The sequence below is a fragment of the Chenopodium album genome, chromosome 14 (assembly GCF_948465745.1).
Source record: "Chenopodium album chromosome 14, dcCheAlbu1.1, whole genome shotgun sequence".
In the NCBI taxonomy this organism is placed as follows: domain Eukaryota; kingdom Viridiplantae; phylum Streptophyta; class Magnoliopsida; order Caryophyllales; family Amaranthaceae; genus Chenopodium; species Chenopodium album.
Window position 1 is genome coordinate 53,127,982 of NC_137847.1, and position 11,871 is coordinate 53,139,852.

Genomic DNA, 11,871 nt, shown 5'->3' on the forward strand with positions numbered 1-11,871 from the left:
AGAGTACGTAAATAAATGGTAGGTGTAACTTTTAAATTTTAAAACGATTTTAATGAAATGCAAGATTACGTAGCATTATACTCCGTATTATGCAAATGCGTTTATAATGATTAATGAGCATAGTAAATTAGTAAGACAAATGTGCATGAGTTGCCTTATTGGTAAGCAAGACAAGTACAGCATAACGGCAACTATCAATGATTAATTGATTGTCATTAGTTGCTTTCCACTTATTACTAAATAAAAATTACTGTACCAATCATACATATTAAGTCATCATGTTTCCTGCATAAATCGAATATAACTAAGAGATATTATTGGACCGACAACTTTCATTTATTACTTCCTTTACACATCAATATCATACCATTATTACCATGTACGTACTAACTTATTATAGACTTTATAGTAGTATAGAATAGTACAGTAGTAAAAATAGGTTAATTATGCACTCATTTAAAAATAATACTAGCGTTACTTAGATTTGTAGATATCTGACAAATTTGGGGCGAAAGAGATAATAGAATGACTTTGTATTGCTTAATTATTATTTATCATAGGTAGAGTATTTATACAAAACTTATGTTTTTAAAATAGAAAACAATATTTCTAAAAGATATACTAATATTACCATATATCTAATGATATATTCACTAAATATTATCTTAACATAATAAACCTAAATATATTAGTCTCTTAATGATATGTACGGAAAATATATCACAAATATATTTTCCGTCATCTATAACACCCTCCTGCAATCGTAACGGCGGTAACAATAACGTTGTGATTGAAAATTCTTCACTACGTTGAAGTCAATTGAGTTGCATTACTCTGGTGATGTAGCCTTCAATATATATATATATATATATATATATATATATATATATATATATATATTATTATTATTTTTTTTTTTGCAGCCACGTCCCTTTGCCGGTGTCCATGCTTTGTCACATCTTATATTTATAGATAAAAATTGATTTGATCAACCTTTGAAATAGACCAAACTCAATCACACCAAACCCGATCTAAGTATCTGAATTGACACCTCTAATTATAGATATAGTTTTACTATTACTTGTTAAATTATATACGAAGTTTTTTTTTTTTTTTTTTTTTTTTTTTTTTTTTTGTTTTTTGTTTTTTGTGTGCAAATGAGTTCTAGCAATATAATAAGGGGTTTTCCATGATGTTACTACGAAGATTTCATGTTTGCCACGAACGTCAGCAAAATCAAATAAAAAATTTCGGATTCTTTTCTTTTGATGATGGACCTACAAAAATCCTGTAGATAATAAATTGGTTTCTCTATTATTTTCAGGCTTGTTGTAAAATAGTTTTGTACTCCTTACTACTCCGTATAATGGCCTGTTCACATTTACTTAATTTCAGTTCAGTTCAGTTCAGTTCAGCTCCAATCAGTTCAGTTCATTTCAGTTCAGTTCCAATCAGTTCAGTTCAGTTCAGTTCAGTTCAGCTCTTAATTTCCCTCTCACGTAAAATATTCATTTCAGCTCAATTCAGTTCAGTTCAGTTCAGTTCAGTTCCAATCAGTTCAGTTCAGTTCAGTTCAGCTCCAATCAGTTCAGTTCAGTTCAGTTCAGCTCAGTTCAGTAAATATGAACAGGCCCTAAGTCTATAAATGATATGGCGTAGGACAAAAAAAAACCTTAGCTCTTTGAGGTTTACTGATTAGTCTATTACTCCCTCCATTTTTAAATACTTATTTCACTTTTTTTTTCGTTCGTTTTTAAATACTTGTTCAATTTCCTTATTTGGAAAGCTTTACAATATTTAATTCATTTCTCTCACTTAGTGGACCCAACTTAAATAATATTTTATTAATTACATATTCTCTCTCCTTCAATTCTCTCCACTACTTTTGCTTTTTACAATTTTTTATTCTTTTCCTTACCCCACTACCTCCATATTTTATTATTTTTTCCAATTTCTCCTAAAACTCCGTGCACGGAGAAATGGAACAAGTATTTAAAAACGGAGGGAGTACTAAATACTTGAGCGATTTCATAGATAATGTTAGAAGAGAATAAAATTCATTAAATACGCTACATTTTAATAAAATTCCCGGCATACTGTCCACGTCATCTTTTGTAAACCTGATATTTAAAAAAAAAAGTTTGAAACCGTTAATTGAATTAGCGGTTCATTAAACTAAACCGCTAATTCAATTAGCGGTTTATTTGTTCAACCACTTACTCAAGCAAGCTAATCAATATTACAGTACATAAAACCGCTAATTTAATTAGCGGTTTTGTTTAAATTTGGCAAAAAAAAATAAAATAATAATAACTACACTTGCTGACGTGGACAGTGCGCCGGGAATTTTATTAAAATGTAGCGTATTTATGGAATTTTGTTCCCTTCTCACAATATTCATGAAAATCGCTCAATTTACTATTGCCCTAAAGTAAAATAACAAATTAATACGAAGTAGTACAAAATTACAGGTGGACTAAGGGGGACTCAAACTTGTGACAATAGTCTACATATATTTACTGTCACTAGACTAAAAACATACTTCCTCCGTTTTTCTTTTATTTCACCATAAGGACTTTTACACTATTCACTTAATCTTCTTTGACCATCTTTTGTGATTTATTCATTAGGAAAAACATAGTCATGTGGGATCTAGTTACATTCGTCTTGAAATCTACTTTTCAAATATCAATTTTTTAAATTTTTTACAGAAGTATAATTAAAGATATTAATAGCAAAAGTAATGCATTGGCAAGCGTAAAACCCCATATGATGTAATAAAAAAAGAATGGAGGAAGTATATTTTTTGGTGCAAAGACTAAAACCTCATTAATGATGTTAAATAATACTCCACAATGTTTATTATAAACATATACTTCGTATATACTTTGTAGATATATGTATTCGTTATTACTAAATTTGAAATAATTAGTATGATTGTATGACTATGAAGACTACAATTATAGTATAACTAGTAGTCATCTCAACAACCTACTTGCCATCTTATAATGTAAAAACACTATCTTGAAAACAAACAAGTGTGTCGTCAACAAAACCTAATCATGATCCTTTAAATAAAAATTACTCCGTCGTATACATTATTATACGTAATAAACATATATTATCATCCATCGTGAGTAAAACTAATATAAATGCTTTTAATAAGACCATTTGATTCAAGAAGGATCTTTGTATTAAAAGGATTACTAAACATTTGGTAATACACTTAATGAAAGTTTGATAGTACACAAGGGTGCACCATGCTCATGGTGCACCTGCTGAGTTGGCAGGAGTAATTACCTGAATTTTGAATTACACGAATTTAAAAAAAAAAAAAAAATGAAGACAGTTTTATCACGTGAATTTTGCTGAATTGTTGCCTATTTTTTAGCTTTCAGTTAATGGTAAATTTTTGTTAACTGATAATTTCAAAAAAGATTTAGAGAGAGAAAATCATAGACATACCAAACTTTTTAGAGAGAGAAAATTACAAAGTAAAAATTACAGAGAGAAATTTGAGGGTATCGATCAATTGAATTCTTTGTAGAAGAAATTAAAAATGGTTTATCAATCTGAATTTCGCCATGATTCTAATGCTAGATTTGTTGATGATGCAAATGATGATGATATCAACGATCAAGGTGAAGTCGAGGGTATCGTAAACCTCAATGAAGGTGAATTGTTTAATCGATTTTATTTTGTAGTTGTTAATCCTTAATTTTTATTATTAAATTTATTTATTATTACTTATTATAATTACTGTAAACTTAAAAATATGATGTAAATCAATAATAAAATTTTTATTATTAAATTTTTATTATTACTTAATAATTGCACATGCGTTATTATAATTTTATTATTAAATTTATTTATTATTATTAAATTTATTTATTATTAAATTTATTTATTATTACTTAATTTTAATCCTTAATTTTATTATTGATTTACATCATATTTTTAAGTTTACAGTAATTTGTGTAAGGTTGAAGATGAAGTACTTTGATTATTTAGATATGTTCTTTTATATTTGTTATTATATGTTTTTTTTTTTTGAGGAATATTATATGTCATTGTTGGTGAAATCAATGTTGATTTTATATAATAACGCATGTGCAATTATTAATTATATTTGTACTTTGTAGTACTCTGTATGTACTTTCCTTCAAATAGCATGTTCTTTTCTGGACACGTCAAGTACTTTTGTTGTACTCTGTTTTGTATTTTTCTGTAATCAATGTGCATTTAATAAAGAATAAATCAAATATATTAAAGAACATACTCCACATAAAAAAGAACATCATGTTTTAATGTCAGGACATCATCTTAATAAATATGTATTTTGATGTCATATTTCAGGTTTTACCGAGGCAATTGAATTAGAATTATTTGATAGAAAAGTCAAGTATGATGAAGAGGCTTATGATTTATATAACAGTTATGCATTTAAACATGGTTTTGGTATACGTAAAGATAGGTTGAATAGTAGAGAAGACAAAGATAGGACACCTAGGCAACGCTTTTTGGTGTGTTCTTTTGCTGGCTTTAAGCAAGAGAAGAAGCATGGTGAACAACCAAAAGTTTACCAAAAGAGGGATTTCCGCACAGGTTGCAAAGCTCATATACAATTTGATATTGATAAGGTTTCTGGTTTGTATGTCGTGGGCAATCACACTATGGTTCATAATCATAGTAGGGTTCCTGTTTCAAAGAGACATTTGATTAGGTCTCATAGGAAGGTAATGGTACAATTTTAAAATTATTGGACATAACTATAATTTTTTTTTTAAAACATGTTCTTTAATGCGCAATTTATGTTCTTTACCAAATACATGATGTTCTTTGATTGAAACAATGTGTATTTTTTTTGGTTTACAGGTTACTAATGAACAAGTTGTGATGATGAGTAGCTTGACTGAGAGTAGTATATCTGTTGCTGATGCAGTGCGTGTTTTAAAGCATCAAGCTGGTGGAGAGGCAAATCTTTCATTTCTCTGTAGGGATGCGTATGGTGCTTTATCCCAACATAAGAAAATGAAGTTTGATGGCTGTGATGCAAAGCGGTTGCTTAGCTATTTTTAGGAGAGGAAATCCAGTGAGTATGACTTTTATTATGACTTTGATGTTGATGAAAAAGGTCATTTGCAATCTTTCTTCTTTCGTGATAATAGAATGAAGGTAGATTATGATGCTTTTGGAGATTTATTAGTCCATGATACAACGTACCGTACAAACAAATATGGTATGATTTGTGGACCTTTTGTTGGTATGAATCATCATAACAATAATGTCATGTTTGGTATTGGCTTCTTGATCAATGAAAAATGGGAGTCGTTTGAGTGGTTGTTCAATACTTTTTTGAAATCTATGGGTGGCAAACATCCCGTGACAATAATGACTGACCAAGCTCAAGCAATGGCCAAAGCAATTAAGGTTGTCTTCCCAAATTCTCGACATCGATTATGTACATGGCATATTGGGGAGAATGCCAAGAAAAATATCAAAGGACTTAGAGCAAAGGAAGGTTTTAATGATTTGTTTGATATTGTTTTGAAGTATACAGATACTATTCAAGAATTCGAGCACTATTGGTCAAGGTAACGCTATGAATTAATTTTTTTAAATTTATGTTATTTAAATATTTTACAGTTTCAATATTCTTTCATTAACTAGACGTTTGTTTTTTCATGTTTAATGTGCTTTTTTAATTTATTTGATGTTCTTCTCAAGTACACCCAATATGCTAGATTAATATAGACAGATGTTCTTTTTTATTATATGTGACATTCTTTTTACTTAAAATAATGTTCCTTGTGTTGTAAGTTTAATGTTCTTTAGAAACACCCTTTTTATTATATGTGACATTCTTTTTACTTAAAATAATGTTCCTTGTGCTGGATTAAAGTAGACAGATGTTCTTTTCTATTATATTTGACATTCTTTTCATTTAATTTTATGCTCTTTTATTTTACAGCATGCAGAAAACGTACAAATGCATAGATAATAAATGGCTGCAAAATCTGTATAATATCAAAGAGATGTGGTGTCCTGCATAATCCAAAGATTATTTTAGTGGCGGTGTTATGTCATCTCAGAGGAGTGAAACTACGAACAAATCAGTTTCCCGTCGACTACATGCCACTCATGGTCTATGTGATTTCTACACTACATTTATTGAGGTTGTTGATGAGTGGAGGAGTAGAGAAGGTAGTAATGATTATGATAGTATGACTGGAAATCGTCATTTAGTTTGGGCAGATATTGGATTGTTGGAGCATGCTAGGAAGATTTATACTATTCAAATCTATTTACATTTTGAAGACAATTTTGTCAACGGTGTTCCTTGCACGGCCAAGGTAATAGGATTTCAACCTCCTCTTTATGAATATCATGTTGGGCATCCAAAAAAGGATTTGATCATGCATATTGTTACATTTGATAAATCAACAGTTACAGTTGATTGTACTTGCAAATATTTTGGTGAGGTAGGTTTGTTGTGCAAGCACTCACTTCGTGTCTTACACTTAAACAACATTACTTATATCCCGAAGAGATACATCTGCAAGAGATGGACAAAAGCTGCTATGTGCACCAGAGTTGATGACAATGATGTTGCTGAAATGGGTGTCACTCCTTGTAGTGTGTGGAGATTGTATCATATTCGTACATTTATCACACTTGTAGATCGGGCACAAAATGACTTGAGTGCTCGAGCAGTTATTGAGGAAGCAATTGAAGAATGCACTACTCGGATTAAGCTCTTGATGGGAGAAGATAACGATGTGCCACCTGAGTCGTCTAAAACGAATGAACAAGATGTTAATCAAGATAAAGGTGATGGCAGTCTATTAGAACCACCAGTAATATTTGATGAATTGCCAGAAGAACATGTAGGGCTTCAAGAAGAACATGGAGGTTTTGAAAGAGAACATGGAGGCATTGTTAAAGAACACACAGTTCAGGTTGATATCAAGGATCCTATCAAAAAAAGGAAAAAGGGTCAAAAGAATAATAGGTGGAAAAGCACACAGGAAAAGGTTTCCAAGAAGCTAAAAGGTCAAAAGATAAAGTCATGGAGAAAGAAAAGCGCAAAGGGTGTTTCAAAAATGAAACAAAAAGCACAGACTACGATTAAGGTATATATTATTCTTTATTATATTATATTACATTCTTTTATGGTTACAACTTGTTCTTTCATTTTATACATGTTGTTTTTTTACTTATCTAATTTTTTTTTTTTATTTTGGAAGGATTTCCTCCCTGTACCTGATGGAAATATTCTGGCACATTCCAATGAACTTGGAGGGTCTTTGGAGTTTTTTGAGCCTGATGACTATTTTGGAGTGAATATTATACGCTCACCAATTAGAGAATAAATGATATGTACTATTTAGTCTACGTTAACATTTTTTTTTTTTCATATTTGTCCTTATAAATTTTTTCTTAAAATTTCACTTTATATGATCTTATAATTGAGAACACTCTATTTTATTTTAAACAAGACATATTTTGCATATTAATGGTGATTACTGTGGCTTATAAAAATACATATTTTGTGTTGGTTTATAAGACATATGATGCAAAATAACTTGAAAGAATATTTCACTCAACAAAAAGAACATCAGTTGTTTTTAAAAAAACATTATATGTAATCAAAAGAACATTATATCTAATAAAAAGAACATTGCATAGAATCAGAAGAACACATATTGTATAAAGAACATTGTACATGTTCATTCTATTCTTCCTTCCAAATCAATATGCTTCCAAAGTTTAATAGCCCCAACTATTCAAAAAATAAACAGTGCTAATTGTTTAACAACAACCAAATTTTCAGCAACAACCATGAGCAAAAAAAAGAACATATAAAAATAAAATTCTTCATGTTCAAAAACTAACACAAATGTCTCTAATCATTCCTAATTGCCTTGAAATATTTCTTGGCCTTCATGCTAAAATCTGCATGGCGCTTATTCACTTGATCCACAAGAATCTCATATGTGTACTGCATTCTAAGTGCCTTCAATGCATCAAACTGTTCACCCACAAAAAAGAAAAAAAAAACAAATGAATAACATTAGTGTTTGTTATTTTTTTAAATAAAAAAATTACAAAATATGATAATCTTACATCACAAACTTTTAAATTACAAAATTTTTTCATCTTACATTATCAGCCCTCAAGCCACAATTCCATTTACGCTTCCCGAAGTATGTCTCCATGTGGCGCATTGCGTATATTCCGCAATCAACATTTTTGTCCAATGTTCTCCATGGCATGTCTACCAATTTTATTTCATAGTTGAGGACTTTTTCCCATAATTTCATCCCATGTTGTTTCAGGTAAATTGAAAAGGCATGCCTCTACCATACACAACGAAAGAATATAAAAGTTAGACAAAAAGAACACTATATATTGTAATTAAAAACATACATTCTTTAAAAAAGTTAAATAACATCCTTACCAACTTCTCTGGATAGTCATGGTACTTTTCTGAAAAAGGAACACCCTCTACAAGTGGTCTATTATCCAAAATTTCCACAGCCTTTGATTTTGTATTTATGACCATCACATAAAAGTGATCATGCGCATACACAGGGAAAAAGAACTGAAACAGGCAGATAAAAGAACATGTACTTTAATAAAAAAAAAACATTAAATATATTATAAAGAACATGATATACTCATGAAAGAAGAACACACGTATCTAAAAATTCATTCAACGAAATAAGAAGAACATAGTGAAGGAAGTTACCAAACATGTGTAACTAATCTATGAAAAGAACATATACTAAAATCAGAAGAACACTACTTGAAAATTAAAGAACATATACTAAAATCAGAAGAACACTACTTGAAAATTAAAGAACATTATATGACTTACCAGCTGATATCCTTGAACTGATTCTATATTGCAATCAATTAGCCAAAATTTGATTGTCTCTTCGAATTTAATATATTTGATACCATATGTAGCTTCTTGACTATCATCAGCATACGCATCGCTCACGCATAACAAGTTCTATTTTTATAAAAACAAAAGGATTAGAATCAAACTAATACTATATCCTAAAAAAAATAGGGATTAGAATCAATTGAATTACACTTACAATAGCTGCATTTGGGAAGAAAATCCTCTTTTTGTCATCAGCAGAATTTTTTGCATTGAGGATGAGACAAAACGCGTCAACTATATCGCTGTAGATGTATACATTGTCGCCCATTCTTTTGACCAATTTTCTTGACAAATGTGCAAATCCATCGTCTTAAAATAGCTCACTACATAAAAAAATATAAAAAAAGAAAAAAAAAATAGAAATATTAAATAAGGGTAATAAAGCTTGTTTTTCATCAAGTTCATTCAAAAAGCATAGTTTAGTACAAGGAATAAAATCATACTCTTCATCAAGTTCATCTGAAAAAGCATATTCCAGTAAAGCTTCTTTGAACTCATCTGTGCCCTCTATCAAATGAGAATATTGCACTAGGAAAGGAGACCTGTAAACCTGTCCCAACTTCCTAACTCTCTTTGTAGGTTCTGGACCAACACTGCAAAAAACAATTTTATATAAAAGAACATACATTTCATACCACAAAATGAATAATCATATATTTTAAAAGGAACATAGAGTGTAATATAAAAGAATATATACCTCTGTTCTGCAACTTTCTCCTTTCCTTTGTCTCTTTTTTTGCAATCTACATCTTTTGCAGTAGCATCACTGTAAAACCACACACATATAATTAACCATATTATACAATATAATAATTAATATAATAAATCATAAAACATTTTTAAAAAAGAACAAATCATTAAATCATACAGAACATGTAGTTATACATAGAAGAACATATGTTTGTTTAGTAACAACAAGTAAGCATTAAAATTATAAAGTCAATGTAAATGTATATATACCTTTGCTTTTCAACTACTATATCTTCTACCACCTTCTGAATTTTACCTCCAACCTCGCTTTGATCTGGCACCCTTTTAACACTCAAAGGTAATTATATTATACATCATTAATAAAATAAACATATACAAAACATCTCTTGAAATTAGAAAGAACATTAAATGAATCTATAAAGAACATTAAACTAAAAACAAAGAACATCACATTAAACCATTTATAACACTATATGAAATCATACAGAACCTTACAATATATAGAATATTATAAGACATCATAAAGAACATCATATGACATTACGAAGAACAACTTAAGAAATGATATAGAACATTTCATGAATAGTGAATATTTAAAACAACATTCCAACATTAGTCTAAATAATACATAAATATTACATATTCGTATTCCAAGTCATTCAAATCTAAGTAAATATACCACACAAATCAGAAATCAAATCTTAGGATTATTAGTTACCCTGTCTTTTGACCACCTATCATCTCCTTTGGTGCACTTGCTTCCAACTGCTGATCAGTGAATACTGAATCAAATTCACCAATGTCAGAAAATTGCTGGCTGCCCAAATTTAGAGGAATTGATGTGCTCAATGCCAGCTTTAGGTCTAGATCACCTGTATATTGTGGTGGTGTAGTCAACGGGGTAGCCACATTAAACACCAATGGATCTAACTCAGTGGGTTGAGAATCCTCATCTTCACCTCCTTCCTTCTCTTTCTCATTTTCTCTTGCTTGCCCACTAGAGTTCTTAACAACATTGTCAATCATCTCACCAAACCAGTCAGATGCAAAGAACTCTGTATCTTGGCTAAGGATGGAACTCGCCTCAACCCTTTGAGAAGGTACATTGGTTTTCACTTCTTCTGACAGTTTAAAACCAGATAGTTTGGACCACATTGTAGTTACATTGTATAATGTGGTATCTCCATCCAATCGTCTACTATGGAACCTCTCTCCCATTTTCAGAAATTTGGAGAGGTTCACAAAGTCAGAAGCAATTTTTTCGGTTTCTTGACGAAGCAACTGGGTATACTCCTGTCAAAGAACATACACCATAAAATGACAGAACATGTGATAAAATATAAAAGAACATAAGAGTATTATTAAAGAACATGCAATAGATTAAAAAAACAAAAGAGCAACATATATATACATTTAAATAGATGTAAAAGAACATAAGTATGACTATTAAAGAACATTCAATATCTTTAAAAAAAAAAAAAGATAGTTCCATTTACATACTACATACATTCTATTAGATGAAAAAAAATAAGTATACTTATCTAGAAGAAAAAATAACAAACATATAACTATTAAAGAACTTGCAATTATAAGAAAAAGAACATGCAATATTAAGTAAAAGAACATGCATTTATATAAAAAAGAACATTTAAATTTCTGTACATACCTGTACATCAGAAGGTTCTTGGTGAGGTTGATGTTCCTCTTGAACTTGTTTCTGTTGTTGTTGCTCTTCTTCTTGAACTTCTTGCTGTTGTTGTTGTTTTTCTTGTTCTTGGTCTAGTTGTTGTACTTGCTGCTGTTGTCGATTTTGAAGTTCTCCACCTTCAATAGCTAAAATCTGGGGACCACCATCTTGGATTTGAATCCTATCCAACAATGTGCCAAGCCCAAAACCTAGCTTCCTCTCAATAGCAATTCTTTTTGCTATTTTATCACTATTCCATTCCTTGATTAAAGGAATTTCCCTAGGCATAATCACATTTTGCCTTTGTAGTCTATCAAAGTAGCAAACCTGTTAATCAAACACCCAGTATGATAAATATAAAATGAGCATCATCACATACACATATATTCAATGAACTTTAGAAAAAAAAAAGAAATTAATACCATAAGGAATGGTAGTGGACCAGGAAAGTATCTCTTCATATCTCCTTGATAGTAAATTGCATTTTCTATCAAGCTTTGTACTGTGTATGAACACCAAT

At 30.1% G+C, this 11,871-nt stretch overlaps 1 protein-coding gene across 1 annotated transcript; it reads left to right on the plus strand.

Annotated features, from left to right (window-relative positions):
* The first annotated feature begins 3,559 nt into the window (after positions 1 to 3,559).
* LOC145578369 (protein FAR1-RELATED SEQUENCE 5-like) lies at positions 3,560 to 7,373 on the plus strand. The gene is made up of 6 exons (XM_081635699.1): positions 3,560 to 3,674; positions 4,357 to 4,736; positions 4,876 to 5,060; positions 5,169 to 5,594; positions 6,071 to 7,133; positions 7,248 to 7,373. The coding sequence occupies exons 1-6, from the start codon at positions 3,560 to 3,562 to the stop codon at positions 7,371 to 7,373; spliced, it is 2,295 nt and encodes a 764-aa protein (XP_081491825.1).
* Positions 7,374 to 11,871: the final 4,498 nt, after the last annotated feature.

Excerpts from the sequence above, each read along its gene's own strand:
- LOC145578369 (XM_081635699.1), top strand. The coding sequence starts at position 3,560 with ATGGTTTATCAATCTGAATTTCGCCATGATTCTAATGCTAGATTTGTT. Across the intron at positions 5,061-5,168 it reads GATGGCTGTGATGCAAAGCG|AATGAAGGTAGATTATGATG; the intron begins GTTGCTTAGCTA and ends TCGTGATAATAG. Across the intron at positions 7,134-7,247 it reads AAGCACAGACTACGATTAAG|GATTTCCTCCCTGTACCTGA; the intron begins GTATATATTATT and ends TTATTTTGGAAG.